Source organism: Oncorhynchus gorbuscha, linkage group LG11, assembly GCF_021184085.1.
Source record: "Oncorhynchus gorbuscha isolate QuinsamMale2020 ecotype Even-year linkage group LG11, OgorEven_v1.0, whole genome shotgun sequence".
Taxonomy (NCBI): domain Eukaryota; kingdom Metazoa; phylum Chordata; class Actinopteri; order Salmoniformes; family Salmonidae; genus Oncorhynchus; species Oncorhynchus gorbuscha.
The window spans coordinates 61,083,514-61,100,228 of record NC_060183.1 but is presented as its reverse complement, the minus strand read 5'-3'; the positions used below and the strand labels follow the sequence as shown (position 1 = coordinate 61,100,228).

Here is a 16,715-nt window from a genome sequence, read left to right as displayed (position 1 = left end):
GGATTCAATAGTTTTCCCCCCCTCATCAATCTACACACAATACCCCATAATGACAAAGCAAAAATAGATTTGTAGAAATGTTTGTACATTTCTATATTTTTTAAATAGAAATATCACATTTACATATGTATTCAGACCCTTTACTCAGTAATTTGTTGAAGCACCTTTAGCAGCGAGTCTTCTTGGGTATGACGCGACAAGCTTGGCACACCTGTATTTGTGGAGTTTCTCCCGTTCTTCTCTGCAGATCCTCTCAAACTCTGTCAGGTTGGATGGGGAGCGTCGCTGCATGGCGATTTTCAGGTCTCTCCAGAGATGTTCGATCGGGTTCAAGTCCGGGCTCTGGCTGGGCCAGTCAAGGACATGCAGAGACTTGTCCCGAAGCCACTCCTGCGTTGTCTTGGCTGTGTGCTTAGGGTGGTTGTCCTGTAGGAAGGTGAACCTTCACCCCACTCTGAGGTCCTGATCAGGTTTTCATCAAGGTTCTCTCTGTACCTTGCTCCATTCATCTTTGCCTCGATCGTGACTAGTCTCCCAGTCCCTGCCACTGAAAAACATCCCCAGAGCATGATGCTGCTACAACCATGCTTCACCGTAGGGATGGTGCCAGGTTTCCTCCAGGCGTGACGCTTGGCATTTAGGCCAAAGAGTTGAATCTTGTTTTCATCAGACCAGTGAATCTTGTTTCTCATGGTGTGAGAGTCTTTAGGTGCCTTTCGGCAAACTCCAAGCGGGCTGTCACGTGCCTTTTACTGAGGATTGGCTTCCGTCTGGCCACTCTACCATAAAGGCCTGATTGGTGGAGTTCTGCAGGGATGGTTGTCCATCTGGAAGGTTCTCCCATCTCCACAGAGGAACTCTGTCAGAGTGACCATCAGGTTCTTGGTCACTCCCTGACCAATTCCCGATTACTCAGTTTGGCCGGGCTTCTAGCTCTAGGAAGAGTGTTGGTGGTTCCAAACTTCTTCAATGTAAGAATAATGGAGGCCATTGTGTTCTTGGAGACCTTCAATGCTGCAGAAATGTTTTGGTACCCTTCCCCAGATCTGTGCCTCGACACATGCACTGTCAACTGTGGGACCTTATATAGACAAGTGTGTGCCTTTCAATATCATGTCCAATCAATTGAATTAACCACAGGTGGACTCCAATCAAGTTGTAGAAACACCTCAAGGATGTTAAATGGAAACAGGATGATGCACCTGAGCTACATTTCGAGTCTTATAGCAAAGGGTCTGAATACTTATGTTAATATTTTTTTTGTTGCTTTGTCATTTTGGGGTATTGTGTGTAAATTGCTAAGGAAAAAATGTATTTAATACATTTTGGAATAAGGGTGTAATGTAACAAAATATGGAAAAAGTGAAATACTTTCCGAAGGCACTGTAGATTGAGCCATCTAGGATCTAGTTCAGATTTGTCAGCTCCAGTCGCAGACCCCACCTGCTGTACTCTGGGACACAGGCAGCCACAGACCTTTATCCGGATGCCATTTTGGCTTCATTCCTACTGAGCCAGATGGAGTGACATTGTCTGCTGTTCACTGGCATGGAAACATGCACACAGCAGCCCAGTTCACATAGCCTACTCTCTGATGGTTAAAAAAATAAACAGTGGAGCCACTCGACTCTGGCGTCTCCCTCAGTTGGTATTTCCTTTGAGGGAACGGACTAAAGAAACAACCCAGCTAGCACATAACGTTCTGAGAACCATATGTTTCTTAGATCTTGGTGAGAGCATGGTTGTCCTATGGTTATTTTGCATACAACCTTCCCACAACCTTCTGGGAATGGTGCAGGACAGTTGCTTGGTTTTGGAACATTCTCGGCACATTTAAGGAACTTGACAAAAAATAGATTTTCTTGGTATTTCATTAATTTAACAGAACGGTTCATAAAAGTTCAAACATGGTTACACTTCATTTCAACTTCAGTAACGTTCTAGGAACGTTCTCCAATTTTGCGCTGCCCTATGTGTCTCCCAATCATGGCCAGGTGTGAAACAGCCTGGAATCGAACCAGGGTCTGTATTGAAGCCTCTAGCACTGAGATGCAGTGCCTCAGACCGCTGCGCCACTCGGGAGAGATGGCAATGGCTCAGAGAATGTTCTAAGAACATTATTTTAAAACATATACATTCCATTCTGAGCATCTACAAAACTCTCTCTTTCCTCTATTTTGGTGTGTTCAGGTGTGTTGGCCGTGCCCACTAATTGGCCACACCTGATCTTAATGAGTGCTTGTTTCCTTTGAAATGGGGTGTCATGACTGTCCTGATCAGGTCAGGTTACAGGAGACCACAACCCTACAGATTATCTCTCAACCCCAACAAGAGGAGGAGAGATCTAGGGGTCTGAAGATGTGGGGGTTTTATGACCCCTCACACCCATGGTAAATCTTAGGCCACAGACAAAATTCCTTTGTCCTGTTACTATGGAGAACCAGCCTCAGAACATTAAAAATGCAATAAAGGGACTTTGGAACAATGGTTTCCGTCAGTCACAATGGTGGTCATGACGATAGATGGAATATGAAAATGTATGTCATTTTTGTTTTGTTATTAAAGGTTAATAGATGACGTTATTACGTTATTAGTTACAATGTTATTATAGCATTGTAACTTTAAGAGTCTTCCCAGTATATGCTTGATGTTTATACATTGTACGTTATGTGGAAAATGTCCAAATCAAAGAGAATGTTTTGATAAAGATGAAATGTGAAGTTAGTTGTCTAAAATTGGATTTGAGCCTCTTAACTTGGTACGCCCAGAGAATTGCCCTAACGGCGGTCACGCCCACTTCTGACCCGAGGGTATAACATTAACATGAGTAACCGAGCTGCAGCCGAGGTCTAAAAAGTCAACGAACCCTAAACGCAACACAAGGTTGAAGACAAAGAATTTTTTTTTCTACCCATGGTACTGATGAGTAGCTGTGTCGAAGCAGGTGAATTCAAGCCGGACCACCTAGCCTCCACTCTCCATGGAATTGTGGTATCTACACTGTTTCATTCCTACGCTGTGAGCTCTGAGCTACAGAGCTGTCTGTCTTTAGAAGACCCCCTCCAGAGCAAGGGCGAGGAATCAGACCACTAAGTCAAAAGGACACTGACATCTTGAGGACAACCAGAGAGTTGCGCCGGAGAAGTGTGTCATTGAGAAGCCTAGACGACCCACGCGGAGCTTCCCATCTGTGACCTACCACATTTATTTACATCATTATATTCTGACCCATAAGAGCGGCAGTTCGGGGCAAAGCTAGGGTTAAAATAAGCATAGCTGACAAATGCACCCAAATGTATATTTCTCTCATGTACTTTCTCTATCTCTCTCTCTTTTAAATCCCCATTTTGGGTAACATGCGCCATAGTGTGTTGGCCCGTTCTAATCAATAGCCTAGACGGTGTATCTTTTATCATCATTTTAGCTTTCCAGTAAATAAATAATCAACTAAGATTGGTGTGGTACGAACTCATTGGTGGGATCCTGGTCCGTGCAGATTCCTGGATTATGTGACGTTCAGAATGAGGTTGTAGAGGAAACGGATTAATTAGCGACGGTTGTAAAATCGATATTCTGATATTCTTCAAATAAATTAATTTGGGAAATAGAAACTCAATAAAAACTAATTTTCCCATGGTGCCCCAGGTTAATGAGTTAATAATTGATTGATTCATATAATCACGCAATTAGAAACCTTTAATCATTCGATGAGCAACAGTCGTCACATTAACTAATACAACGTCACGACAGGGGTCTGTTTGAATAGACTAAAATTAACAGCTTTGTATGCGTAAAAAAGCATGGCATGCTAGCTCCATCCTGGTGGTGCAGTGGACTAATTCCATGGATATATTATAGGTTCAAATCTCACTGATGCCATTTCACAATAAAAAATAAATGTGTTTTCATAATTAATGCCAAAGGAAACTAATTTCTATGTGTCCTTGCTGTGCTTTCAGTTAAAAAGTTTATCCAAAATAATCTGTTTTATTAAAAGTCTTATTGAAACATTCAGTTGAAGTTTTAAGGAAGTTATTCTAAAACCTCCAAATGACCTATAATTTTTGTTCTAAAATGTTCAGGTGAAATGTTCACTTCTGTTCTCAGAACATTTAAAAAATGTTTCGTTTTGTTTGGCTTTGTTCCCGCAACCAAAGTGAAACCAAAAACATACGTTCCCACAACATCCAGGGAACCAAATGTGCTTGCTCGGAGAGATGTGGCATGTGAGGATGCTATGTTGATTTGTAGTGCGTTGCTTTTTATGCATTGGAAAATCACACCCATTACATATGCATAGATAAATGAGGGTGAACTGTTGGCAAGTTATTAAATGTTGATTCAAATGTGCAGTGCTTGTATTAGCTCAGTAGCAATAATGTGTTTACATAAACTCACAGTACTATGCAAATTGCAGCAAAATGTGAAACAGCATTCAAATGAACAGCATGACCAAAGCAAACGAAGTCTCGACAGCCAAACACACACAGTAGTTTCGCTAATCAGATTGCATCCACGGCCTCATTTGCTTCAACTCTAAACAGTTTCTGAACCTCCCTCTGAGCCAAAATGTCTTCAGAGCTACATTCTCAACAGGGGGTGGTAAAGTCCATGACATGACATTCGGTTAGAGAGGGAGTTAAGTGATACTAATGCCCCAGATTCACATGGAGATGTTCATAGGGTTGCTTTCCGTCTGCAGGCATGAGCATTTTCTTGCATGAGAATCATGTTGGAGAAACAGATGAATTTCTACTACGTATTATTTAACCAATCTCTTCTATAGCTGGAGTCACATTCATAAATGCATGAGGACTTGCCTACTTGATGACCACAATGCATGGAGGGTGACCCGCACTACAGCTCAGGACCATTTGTGTGGGTTGAATCATTCATCACATAGACACACAGGCGTAAGCACACACACACACAGGTGCAAACACACACAAGCACCACACACACACACACACACACACACACACACACACACACACACACACACACACACACACACACACACACACACACACACACACACACACACACACACACACACACACACACACACACACACACACACACACACACACACACACACACACACACACACACACACACACACACACACACACACACACTCCAATCCAAGGCAATCCAATACACATCCATATGTATAAGACACACGGTTCGACATACATTCTCTCTGACAGAAAGGAAACTCAGAAACACTATGACACACAAAACCACTTGCACACACACACAAATATACCCTCACGCACGCGCACATGCACACACGCACACACACACCTCTCATACCACTGAAAGTAAACCAGCCAGTGAAAACCTACTTCCTTATTCACCCTGAAGATGAAAGTGACATGAGACCAGAGAGGAGCACCAACACAGAGAATTTATCCATGGCACCTAAGTAAGTCATAACTTTTCAACCTCCACTTTATAACGTGTGGATGCAAGGAGATACATATTGCCTCAAGTATATAACAAGCGTATATCACCATCTCTACATCTCCACTCGGGGGTAAACACACATAACAAAATCCAGTCACTCAGATGCTGAAGGGGATGGGGCTTGTAGTGGAAGCAGTTCCACTGGGAAGAATCTGCCACTCTCAACTCTAAAGAGAAATGTAGATATCTTGGATACTGTAGTAGTAATCATACTTTGAACAAATAACTGTAACCGATTAATTATTGTGGGCAAGAAAACAACTTGAGGCTGTTATAGTGCATTATACGACTTGTCATAAGCAAATTATTATGAAAATCGGTGTATACTGTGAGTTGAAACATGCAGGCCTTACCTCAGCGACAGGCACTCCCTCTGGTGGACGGCAGTGCAGCACAATCATGCCTTTAATGGGCACCTCCCTCCCCTGGGGGTCCTGCTCAAAGTTCTTCCTCAGGTCTGGGAGAGGGAGAGGGGAGAGGAGGGACAAACGAAGACAGGATTCAATTCATCAGAGTTTCTGGGATTAAATCAAACAGCACTCTCTTTTAGGCAATAGAATTCATTTTATGTTTCTTTGACTCCAAATATATATATTTCCATCCGCTTACTTCCTCTCTCTTTCTCTTTCAATCAGTCACTCCCCTACTCACTCTCTATCTCTCTCATCTACTAATCTTCCCTGACTCACTACCCCCCCCTCTCTCTTTCTCTCTCTCTGCTGGTATGGTTCTGCTACTCACAGGCGATGCGTACGGTGGCCTTGCGGCTCTTGGAGGTGCCCAGGTGGCTCCAGGCCACACACAGACACCAGTAGTCCTCGGGGCCGTGGAAATCCTCCACCTGCTGACGAGACACGTTGATCATCACCTCCCGGATCTTCAACCCTGCAGGGACACACAGATTATAATCCCAGATTACCATTTTATTTGATTTATTTATTTAACCTTTATTTAACTAGGCAAGTCAGTTAAGAACAAATTCTTATTTACAATGACAGCCTACACCAGCCAAACCCAGAAGACGGTGTGCACCGCCCTATGGGACTTCCAATCACAGCTGGTTGTGATAAAGCCTGGATTTGAAACAGGGTGTCTGTAGTGATGCCTCAAGCACTGAGATGCAGTGCCTTATACCGCTGCGCCACTCAGGAGCCCATCACCGATGATCATCAGAGATGACATCATCCATATTATAATCCAAATTATCACTCAGATTATAAGAAATGTATAGCTAAAATGATCACAACAGAGTGTCACATGACGTAATCATGAGATTTGGCGAGATGGAAAACACGGGAGATTAAATATCCAGGCGATAAGAGATTATCAGTCCCAAATAGATGAAGAGGTCAACAGAGAGAGGAGTGCCTGTCAGATTACTCAGATTACTGTTTCATTTCCACCCATACATTGCCATCAGATTGACATCTGAAGCATGACAAATATATATAAAGAACTTCAATATCATAATTTATCAATTTATCATAATTCTATCAGTCAGATAATCTACTTCAGTGCGGCAACTGGAGGACAAATGATGCAGGATGATGCCATTGTGATAGGAATCGTTATTGATCCTCTTAAACTCACTCAGTTCTGCTAATGCCTTAATCCATTTATACAAATTATCAACCCAAAGTGAGACTAAATGGTACACTTTGTATACCAAACATTAGGAACACCTACCTAATATTGAGTTCCACCCGCCCCCCCCTTTTCCCCTGAGATCTGCCTCAATTCGTCGGTGTATGGACTGTACAAGGTGTCGAAAGTGTTCCACAGGGATGCAGGCCCATGTTGTCTCCAATGTCACTGGCTTACTGGTGCTCTTCCATGCCGTCCCTAGGAGGGGTGCGTCACTGGATTGAGTCACTGACGTGATCTTCCTGTCCGTGTTGGCGCCCTCTCGGGATCGTGCCGAAGAGGAGATCTTCGTGGGCTATACTCAGTCTTGTCTCAGGGTAGTAAATTGGTGGTTCGGGGATATCCCTCTAGTGGTGTGGGGGCTGTGCTTTGGCAAAGTGGGTGGGATTATATACTGCCTGGTTGGCCCTGTCCGGTAGTATCATCGGACGGGGCCACAGTCTCAGCCTCCTGTATTAATGCTGCAATAGTTTGTGTCGGGGAGCTAGGGTCAGTCTGTTATATCTAGGTTATTCTCCTGTTTTATCCGGTGTCCTGTGTGAATTTATGTATGTCCTGTGCGAAAGTATTCACCCTCCTTGGCATTTTTCCTATTTTGTTGCCTTACAACCTGGAATTAAAATAGGTTTTGGGGGGTGGTATCATTTGATTTACACAACATGCCTACCACTTTGAAGATGCAAAATATTTTCTATAGTGAAACAAAGAAGAAATAAGACAAAAAAATGGAAAATTTGAGCGTGCATAACTATTCACCCCCCCAAAGTCAATGCTTTGTAGAGCCACCTTTTGTAGCAATTACAGCTGCAAGTATCTTGGGGTATGTCTCTATAAGGTTGGCACATCTAGCCACTGGGATTTTTGCCCATTCTTCAAGGCAAAACTGCTCCAGTTCCTTCAAATTGGATGGGTTCCGCTGGTGTACAGCAATCTTTAAGTCATACCACAGATTCTCAATTGGATTGAGGTCTGGGCTTTGACTTGGCCATTCCAATACATTTAAATGTTTCCCCTTAAACCACTCAAATGTTGCTTTAGCAGTATGCTTGGGGTGGCAGGGTAGCCTAGTGGTTAGAGCATTGGACTAGTAACTGGAAGGTTGCAAGTTCAAACCCCCGAGCTGACAAGGTACAAATCTGTCATTCCGCCCCTGAACAGGCAGTTAACCCACTGTTCCTAGGCCATCATTGATGGGATATGGGGCGCTCTCTTAATTTTTGGATAAAAAACGTTCCCGTTTTAAACAAGATATTTTGTCACAAAAAGATGCTTGACTATGCATGTAATTGACAGCTTTGGAAAGAAAAAAACTCTGACGTTTCCAAAACTGCAAAGATATTATCTGTGAGTGCCCCAGAACTAATGCTACAGGCGAAACCAAGATGAAGTTTCATATAGGAAATGCCCCAGATTCTGAAGGCGCTGTGTTCCAATGTCTCCTTATATGGCTGTGAATGCGCCAGGAATGAGCCTGCCCTTTCTGTCGTTTCTCCAAGGTGTCTACAGCATTGTGACGTATTTGTAGGCATATCATTGGAAGATTGACCATAAGAGACTACATTTACCAGGTGTCTGCCCGGTGTCCTGTGTCGAAATTATTGCGTAATCTCTAGGTCCATGCGCGTTCCATTTCTTCAGAGGAGAAAGTCAACTGCCACGAAGGATTTATCATCGATAGATATGTGAAAAACACCTTGATGATTGATTCTAAACATTGTTTTCCATGTTTCTGTCGATATTATGGAGTTAATTTGGAAAAAAGTTCGCGTTTTAATGACTTCATTTTCGTTTTTTTTCTTACCAAAACGTGATGAAGAAAATGGAGCGATTTGTCAACACAAATAATATTTTTGTAAAAACTGAACATTTGCTATCTAACTGAGAGTCTCCTCATTGAAAACATCTGAAGTTCTTCAAAGGTAAATTTTATTTTATTTGAATGCTTTTCTGGTTTTTGTGAAAATGTTGCCTGCTGAATGCTAACGCTAAATGCTACGCTAGCTATCAATACTGTTACACAAATGCTTGTTTTGCTATGGTTGAGAAGCATATTTTGAAAATCTGAGATGACAGTGTTGTTAACAAAAGGCTAAGCTTGAGAGCTAGCATATTTATTTAATTTCATTTGCGATTTTCATGAATAGTTAACGTTGCGTTATGGTAATGGGCTTGAGGCTGTAGTCACGATCCCGGATCCGGGATGGCTCGACGCAAGAAGTTACCTGACTTGCCTGGTTAAATAAAGGTAAAAAAAGGGTCATTGTCCTGCTGGAAGGTGAACCTCCGTCCCAGTCTCAAATCTCTGGAAGACTGAAACAGGTTTCCCTCAAGAATTTCCCTGTATTTAGGGCCATCCATCATTCCTTCAATTCTGACCAGTTTCCCAGCCCCTGCCGATGTAAAACATCCCCACAGCATGATGCTGCCACCACCATGCTTCACTGTGGGGATAGTGTTCTTGGGGTGATTAGAGATGTTGGGTCTGCGCTTTTGGGTCTGCGCGTTTTCCTTGATAGCCAAAAAGCTCAATTTTAGTCTCTTCTGACCAGAGTACCTTCTTCTATATGTTTGGGGAGTCTCCCACATGCCTTTTGGTGAACACCAAACGTGTTTGCTTATTTTTTCTTTATGCAGTAATTTTTTTCGGGACACTTTTCCGTAAAACCCAGCTCTCTGGAATGTCCTTCATGGTTATCTTTGGTCTCTTTGTTGCCTCTCTGATTAATGCCCTCCATGCCTGGTCCCTGAGTTTTGGTGGGTGGCCTTCTCATGGCCGGTTTGTTGTGGTACCATATTCTTTCCATTTTTAATAATGGATTTAATGGTGCTCCGTGGGATGTTCAAAGTTTCTGATACTTTTTTATAACCCAACCCTGGAGAGCTCCTTGGTCTTCATAGTGCCGCTTGCTTGTTGGTGCCCCTTGCTAAGTGGTGTTGCAGACTCTGGGGCCTTTCAGAACAGGTGTACTGTACTGAGATCATGTGTCAGATCATGTGACACTTATATTGCACACATGTGGACTTTATTTAACTAATGTGACTTCTGAAGGTAAATGGTTGCACCAGATCTTATTTAGGGGCTTCATAGCAAAGGGGGTGAATACACATGCACGCACCACTTTTCTGTCTTTTTTGGGGGGGATTTTTTGAAACAAGTCATTTTTTTCATTTCACTTCACCAATTTGGACTATTTTGTCCATTACATGAAATCCAAATCCAAATATATTTCAATGCAACAAAACAGGAAAAACACCAAGGGGGATGAATACATTTGCAAGGCACAGTACTCCCTCTAATTCTCCCTCTCTCCCGCTCCTCCCAGAGGACCTGAGCCCTAGGACCATTGCCTCAGGACTACCTGGCCTGATGACTCCTTGCTGTCCCCAGTCCACCTGGTCATGTTGCTACTCCAGTTTCAACTGTTCTGCCTGCGGCTAAGGAACCCTGACCTGTTCACCAGACGTGCTACCTTGTCCCGGACCTGCTGTTTTCGACTCTTTCTCTCGACTCTTTCTCTCTCTCCCTGCTGTCTCGAACTCTGAATGCCCAGCTATGAAAATCCAACTGACATTTACTCCTGAGGTGCTGACCTGTTGCACCCTTCCAACCACTCTGATTATTATTATTTAACCCTGATGGTCATCTATGAACATTTGAACATCTTGGCCGTGTACTGTTATAATCTCCACCCGGCACAGCCAGAAGAGGACTGGCCACCCCTCAGAGCCGGGTTCCTCTCTAGGTTTATTCCTAGGTTTCTGCCTTTCTAGGGAGTTTTTCCTAGCCACCGTGCTTCTACATCTGCATTGCTTACTGTTTGGGGTTTTAGGCTGGGTTTCTGTATAGCACTTTGTGGCATCAGCTGATGTTAAAAGGGCATTATAAATACTATCAAGTATGAAGGTAAGACCCAGGTACAGACCACGTCGAATAAACACTCTTTTAATATTCCAACAGGGACAGGCAATAGGTAGGCAGGGGTAAAAAAACAGAGGTGGGGCAACGATAGCGGGCGGCAGGCAGGCTCTGGGTCAGGGTAAGGCTGAGGTCAGTAACCCAGAGGGGGGCAAAGGCACAGGTCGTAGGCAGGCTCAGAGTCAGGGTCAGGCAAGGGTCAAAACCAGGAGGGCGAGAAAAGAGAGACTGGAAAAAGCAGGAGCTGAGACATGAACAAACAAGACGAACTGGCAACAGACAAACAGAGAACACAGGTATAAATAGAGAGGGGATAAAAATTATTCTTTTAGAAAATACATTATCCTCCTTTTTCCACAAAAAGGTGTGTTGCAATTTGTCAGCTGGATCCTGGTATTGAAAAGACTCAATCTTAGCTTGAGATACACACACACCTTGTTTTTATATCTGTGTGTGTATAATTCACTTCAAACCTCAATTTCTCTATGCATTTCTCAAGCTTTGATTCAATCCATAATCATGAATGGTAGGGATATGGTTGGTAATTAATTGATTTGTTTTTTGAACTGAATTCAACTAACAGGAACATTAAAGGCTTACTGTCCAACAGCAACAGACTGTAGGCCTACGCAAAGCTATGTGAGACTGTATTGGACCATTAATGCGTAATAAGGAAGCTCTGCTGGTTATCTTAGAAAGCACAGTCTTCAAAGCTATTTCAGGGCAGCTCTCCAAAGGGGAAAGCAGCTCCGTCTATGATATCTCTATTCTCCCTGCCTGCTATATAAGCCCAATTTCACAGATGTTTCCAAACCGGCCCATCGTGGGGTATGAACAGTCAATTATGCAGACATTCTGATGGTAGTGTGTTCTCTCCTCAGTGTGTGTGTATGCACATGTGTGTTCTCGGCTCAAAGAGTCCTCTCTGCGGGCCGCATTGCACAGCAGACATGCATTGCACAGCAGACATGCATTGCACAGCAGACAAACAGGACCACAGTGTGGATCAAGACAAAATGGAAACCAATAATGTGATGTGATTTGAAGGGTGCCTGTCTGAAACCAGACTGACAGCCATGCAGTCAGTTGAAGGTCATACCTGTTTAATAGAGATGTGGTTGGAGAGATATTAACTGAGACAGATAAACATAAATATGGAAGTCATAAGAGAGGGGTCCACAGCTCTAGTCCAGCGCAGTGCAGATACATTTTTCGGACACTGATTTGTACCTGTTAAACTAGGTGTGTCCACAATACAGCCATTCAGAAGTACCAGGGAGAGACAAAAACCAACAGGACTGTGGAACTCAAGGGCCTGAGTTGTGCACCGCTATCATAATTTAAGCAAAATAACCTAGGGGAGCATCACCAGGAAAATGACTGTTTTCAAGTAATTGATCAACATTCAAATAGTAGGTAGATCATTTCTTATAGAGACTTTTCAAGTGCACTTGGCATCAGCTAGTCTTGTCACACTCGTACAATGTCAGAGATTTCAGTTTGAGCCCCTTCTTGGGTCCATACCAAGACCTGTGCCTGTCTGTGTAAAAGCTTCATATGGATGCCAGTGATCATGTAATCACGGGTTTAAGTGCTTTCTGACAAGCGACTTAGTTCATGGATTTTGATTACAGTTTAAATACAATAAGACCATTAAAGGGGGGGATTTGATTCAGCAATCTTTAAAATCATAATGACTCCCTCTCCATTGGGGGAAGTGCTTAATCTCTAATCACTATGAAGACCGCAATGTACAGTCATGGCCAAAAGTTTTGAGAATGACACAAATATAAATTTTCACAAAGTCTGCTGCCTCAGTTTGTATGATGGCAATTTGCATATACCCCAGAATGTTATGAAGAGTGATCAGATGAATTCCCTCTTTGCCATGCAAATGAACTGAATCCCTCCAAAACATTTCCACTGCATTTCAGCACTGCCTCAAAAGGACCAGCTGACATCATGTCAGTCATTCTCTCATTAACACAGGTGTGAGTGTTGAAGAGGACAAGGCTGGAGATCACTCTGTCATGCTGATTGAGATCGAATAACAGACTGGAAGCTTCAAAAGGAGGGTGGTGCTTGGAATCATTGTTCTTCCTCTGTCAACCATGGTTACCTGCAAGGAAACACGTGCCGTCATTATTGCTTTGCACAAAAAGGGCTTCACAGGCAAGGATATCGCTGCCAGTAAGATTGCACCTAAATCAACCATTTATCGGATCATCAAGAACTTCAAGGAGAGCGGTTAAATTGTTGTGAAGAAGGCTTCAGGGCGCCCAAGTAAGTCCAGCAAGCGCCAGGACCGTCTCCTAAAGTTGATTCAGCTGTGGGATTGGGGCACCACCAGTACAGAGCTTGCTCAAGAATGGCAGCAGGCAGGTGTGAGTGCATCTGCACGCACAGTGAGGCGAAGACTTTTGGAGGATGGCCTGGTGTCAAGAAGGGCAGCAGAGAAGCCACTTCTCTTCAGGAAAAAACATCAGGGACAGACTGATATTCTGCAAAAGGTACAGGGATTGGACTGTTGAGGACTGGGGTAAAGTCATTTTCTCTGATGAATCCCCTTGTTTGGAGCATCCGGAAAAAAGCTTGTCCGGAGAAGACAAGGTGAGCGCTACCATCAGTCCTGTGTCATGACAACAGTAAAGCATCCTGAGACCATTCATGTGTGGGGTTGCTTCTCAGCCAAGGGAGTGGGCTCACTCACAATTTTGCCTAAGAACACAGCCATGAATAAAGAATGGTTCCAACACATCCTCCAAGAGCAACTTCTCCCAACCATCCAGGAACAGTTTGGTGATGAACAATGCCTTTTCCAGCATGATGGAGCACTTTGCCATAAGGCAAAAGTGATAACTAAGTGGCTGGGAGAACAAAAGATCAATATTTTGGGCTGGCCAGGAAACTCCCCAGACCTTAATCCCTTTGAGATTTTGTGGTCAATCCTCAAGAGGTGGGTGGATTTAAAAAAAACACAAATTCTGACAAACTCAAAGCATTGATTATGCAAGAATGGGCTGTCATCAGTCAGGATGTGGCCCAGAGGTTAATTGACAGCATGCCAGGGCGGATTGCAGAGGTCTTGAAAAAGAAGGGTCAACACTGCAAATATTGACTCTTTGCATCAACTTCATGTAATTGTCAATAAAAGCCTTTGATACTTATGAAATGCTTGCAATTATACTTCAGTATTCCATAGTAACATCTGACAAAAATATCTAAAGACACAGAGGCAGCAGACTTTGTGAAAATTAATATTTGTATCATTCTCAAAACTGGGCCACGACTGTAAGATGTTTTAGAACTGCATGTGTACGCTGACTAGGCCAGAAGACTATGCGGTTAGCCGCTCTTATTAGTCAAATTTCTCTACTTAAGTTTTAGATTGCGTTACAAATTCCACCCTATTCCATATCTATTGCATTATTTTTTAACAAGGGTCCATAGGGCTATAAAGGGAATAGGGTTCCATTTTTGGTTGCAGATCTGTGACCCTTTTCAGGAAACTAGGTGTATGTTGCATGTCACTCACTACTTCACAGGTGTGGCATTTGAATATAAACTTTTATTTTTTATCAAAATACGTTTTTTGGCAGAAATTCCTTCTGGAACATGTGACATTTCATGTGCCTTAATAACAAACTTGTATTTCATCCATAATTACGAATACAATTGTTAAATTACGAGTTCAGTTGGTTTAGCGACGGAAAACGCAAGGTACCTTCCTGCTAGCCATGATTGGCTGAGATAATGGATTGGCTGGACATGCTGGGTGATGAGTTTGGATTGGTCTGCCATGTAGCATTCTTCTGTCTATAATGTGAGCTGTTCAGTATGTGTTGACAGTCATTTCTACCGCTCCGTTTTGGAAAGATATAACTACAAAGGTTTTGCTACTTTTCTCAACAACATTTATGCCCTGAAGTTAGCAGGCGCTATCGACAGATCAGTTGGAAAAGGTTATGGCTATTTTCTGCACACGCCACTGTCAGTGTGAACCGCCGTGACTTGACACAACGCTGGCCAAAAAGATGTAGCTACAACCAAAACAATCAAAGTTAAATGATTCCAGTCTGCCGTGAAGTGTTCATTCATGTATATAGGTAAGAGTAGATTTTCAGATATTTTGACAGAAAGTCGTTTTTAGTGAAAGTTAGTTGGCAAACATTAGCTTTCTGGTTCACTAACTAACATTACGTGTATGATCTGTGTAGTGATATTATTAGAATCAGAAATCCATTTGCATTGCTAGTTATAGCCTAATGTTAGCTAGCTGACATTGAACCTAGTTTGTTAACTTTAGTATGAATCTGCAGGTAGCTAAAGCTATGAAAATGTTTGTATTGGTAGTAGTATGAGCTGGGATTATGCCGGTTAATTGTTTAGCTATCTAGCTACCAAGCTAGCTACATGTCTAACCAAATGACTCCACTTTGGGCAGGATTATTTCATGACTCATCAAATTAGTCAGGTGTGTCTGGGGGTGATTACGGCCATCTATTGTATTTCATGAACATGTGTACATGTCTAGACAATAGTGACCCATCCACTTAGCTAGATGTGGCCGGGAGGTGGTTATTGCATTTCCTTCACATGACCCATCAATTTAGACAAGTGTGTCGGGTAAACGTAATCTAATAATGATAAAATATTTGTATCTGGACACTTTCTGTTTTTGATATTGCTACTACACAAGTAACCACTTCACTGTACCATTTGTGACCAACTGGCTCAAATCGGTCTTATGTAGCAAAATTTGAAATTGTGTTTTTTTTTATATTGGATTAAAGTAGAGACTCGGAACTAGAAAATGGTATATCATACACTACAGTTGAGGAACAATGGGAAAATAATTCTGCTTTGAAAGTTGATAAACTTGTAAACTCACTTTTGAGAAAATGGCCTTGAATGTTTTGGTACTACTACTGGAGAGGCCTTTTTGTCTACACCCACTCACCATCGTTAACACCCTTTTAAGCTTTAACCCCACCCATCTCTTTAATGTTTGATCCGAGTGTTCTGTACTAACAACATCAGTCAAGCACCTAAGCTAACTGGCTAGCTACTTACAGACACAAATGAGAGAACAGCTCACTGAACATTACTCGCCCTAGCAGAGATGGTTAGGCTGTTATGTTATCCAGAGCGTTGGTGAATACAGCTGTGTTGTCAGATTGTCAGTTCGTAAATTGAGAACGCACACTGGACGCTCTGGCAGATGAGTAGGGTTGATTCTAATGTTCTGACCTCACAACGGCAGTCAAGCACCCAAGCTAACTGGCTAACATTGGCTAGCTTAATAGCTACTTCCAGACACAATTGAGAGAACACCCCACTCTGACCATTTTACTCGCCCTAGCAGAGTTGGTTAGGCTGTTTTCATGTTATCCAGATCGTTGGTGACTAACTGTGCTGCTGGCAACAATTTAATTGCGCTTTTTTGCCAACATTTAATGACACTGGCCATATTCAATGGGTGTTGAGCGTTCGTAAATTAATCAGTTATTCTGCTCTGAAATCGGTGTAGATGGCCAGACTGAATTTACGAACGCACCCGAAATGGTTACTTGCATAGTTAAGTCTTTTGTTAAGACATGTAGCTAACTAGCTAGGTTAACAATGAACCATAATCCTAACTCATGATGTTACTACCCTGCATGGATCTGCAGGAAGCTAACCAACC

General features: G+C 42.7%; 1 protein-coding gene across 2 annotated transcripts in view; it reads right to left on the bottom strand.

The window, feature by feature from the left end:
• Positions 1 to 16,715, bottom strand: part of unc5da (unc-5 netrin receptor Da) — a 315,483-nt gene that overhangs the window by 47,135 nt on the left and 251,633 nt on the right. For both annotated transcript variants that reach the window (XM_046370349.1, XM_046370350.1), the window contains exons 3-4: positions 6,211 to 6,354; positions 5,823 to 5,926 (exon numbers count right to left, since the gene is read on the bottom strand). In XM_046370349.1, coding sequence (XP_046226305.1) covers positions 5,823 to 5,926; positions 6,211 to 6,354 — 248 coding nt within the window. The remainder of the gene's footprint in view (positions 1 to 5,822; positions 5,927 to 6,210; positions 6,355 to 16,715) is intronic.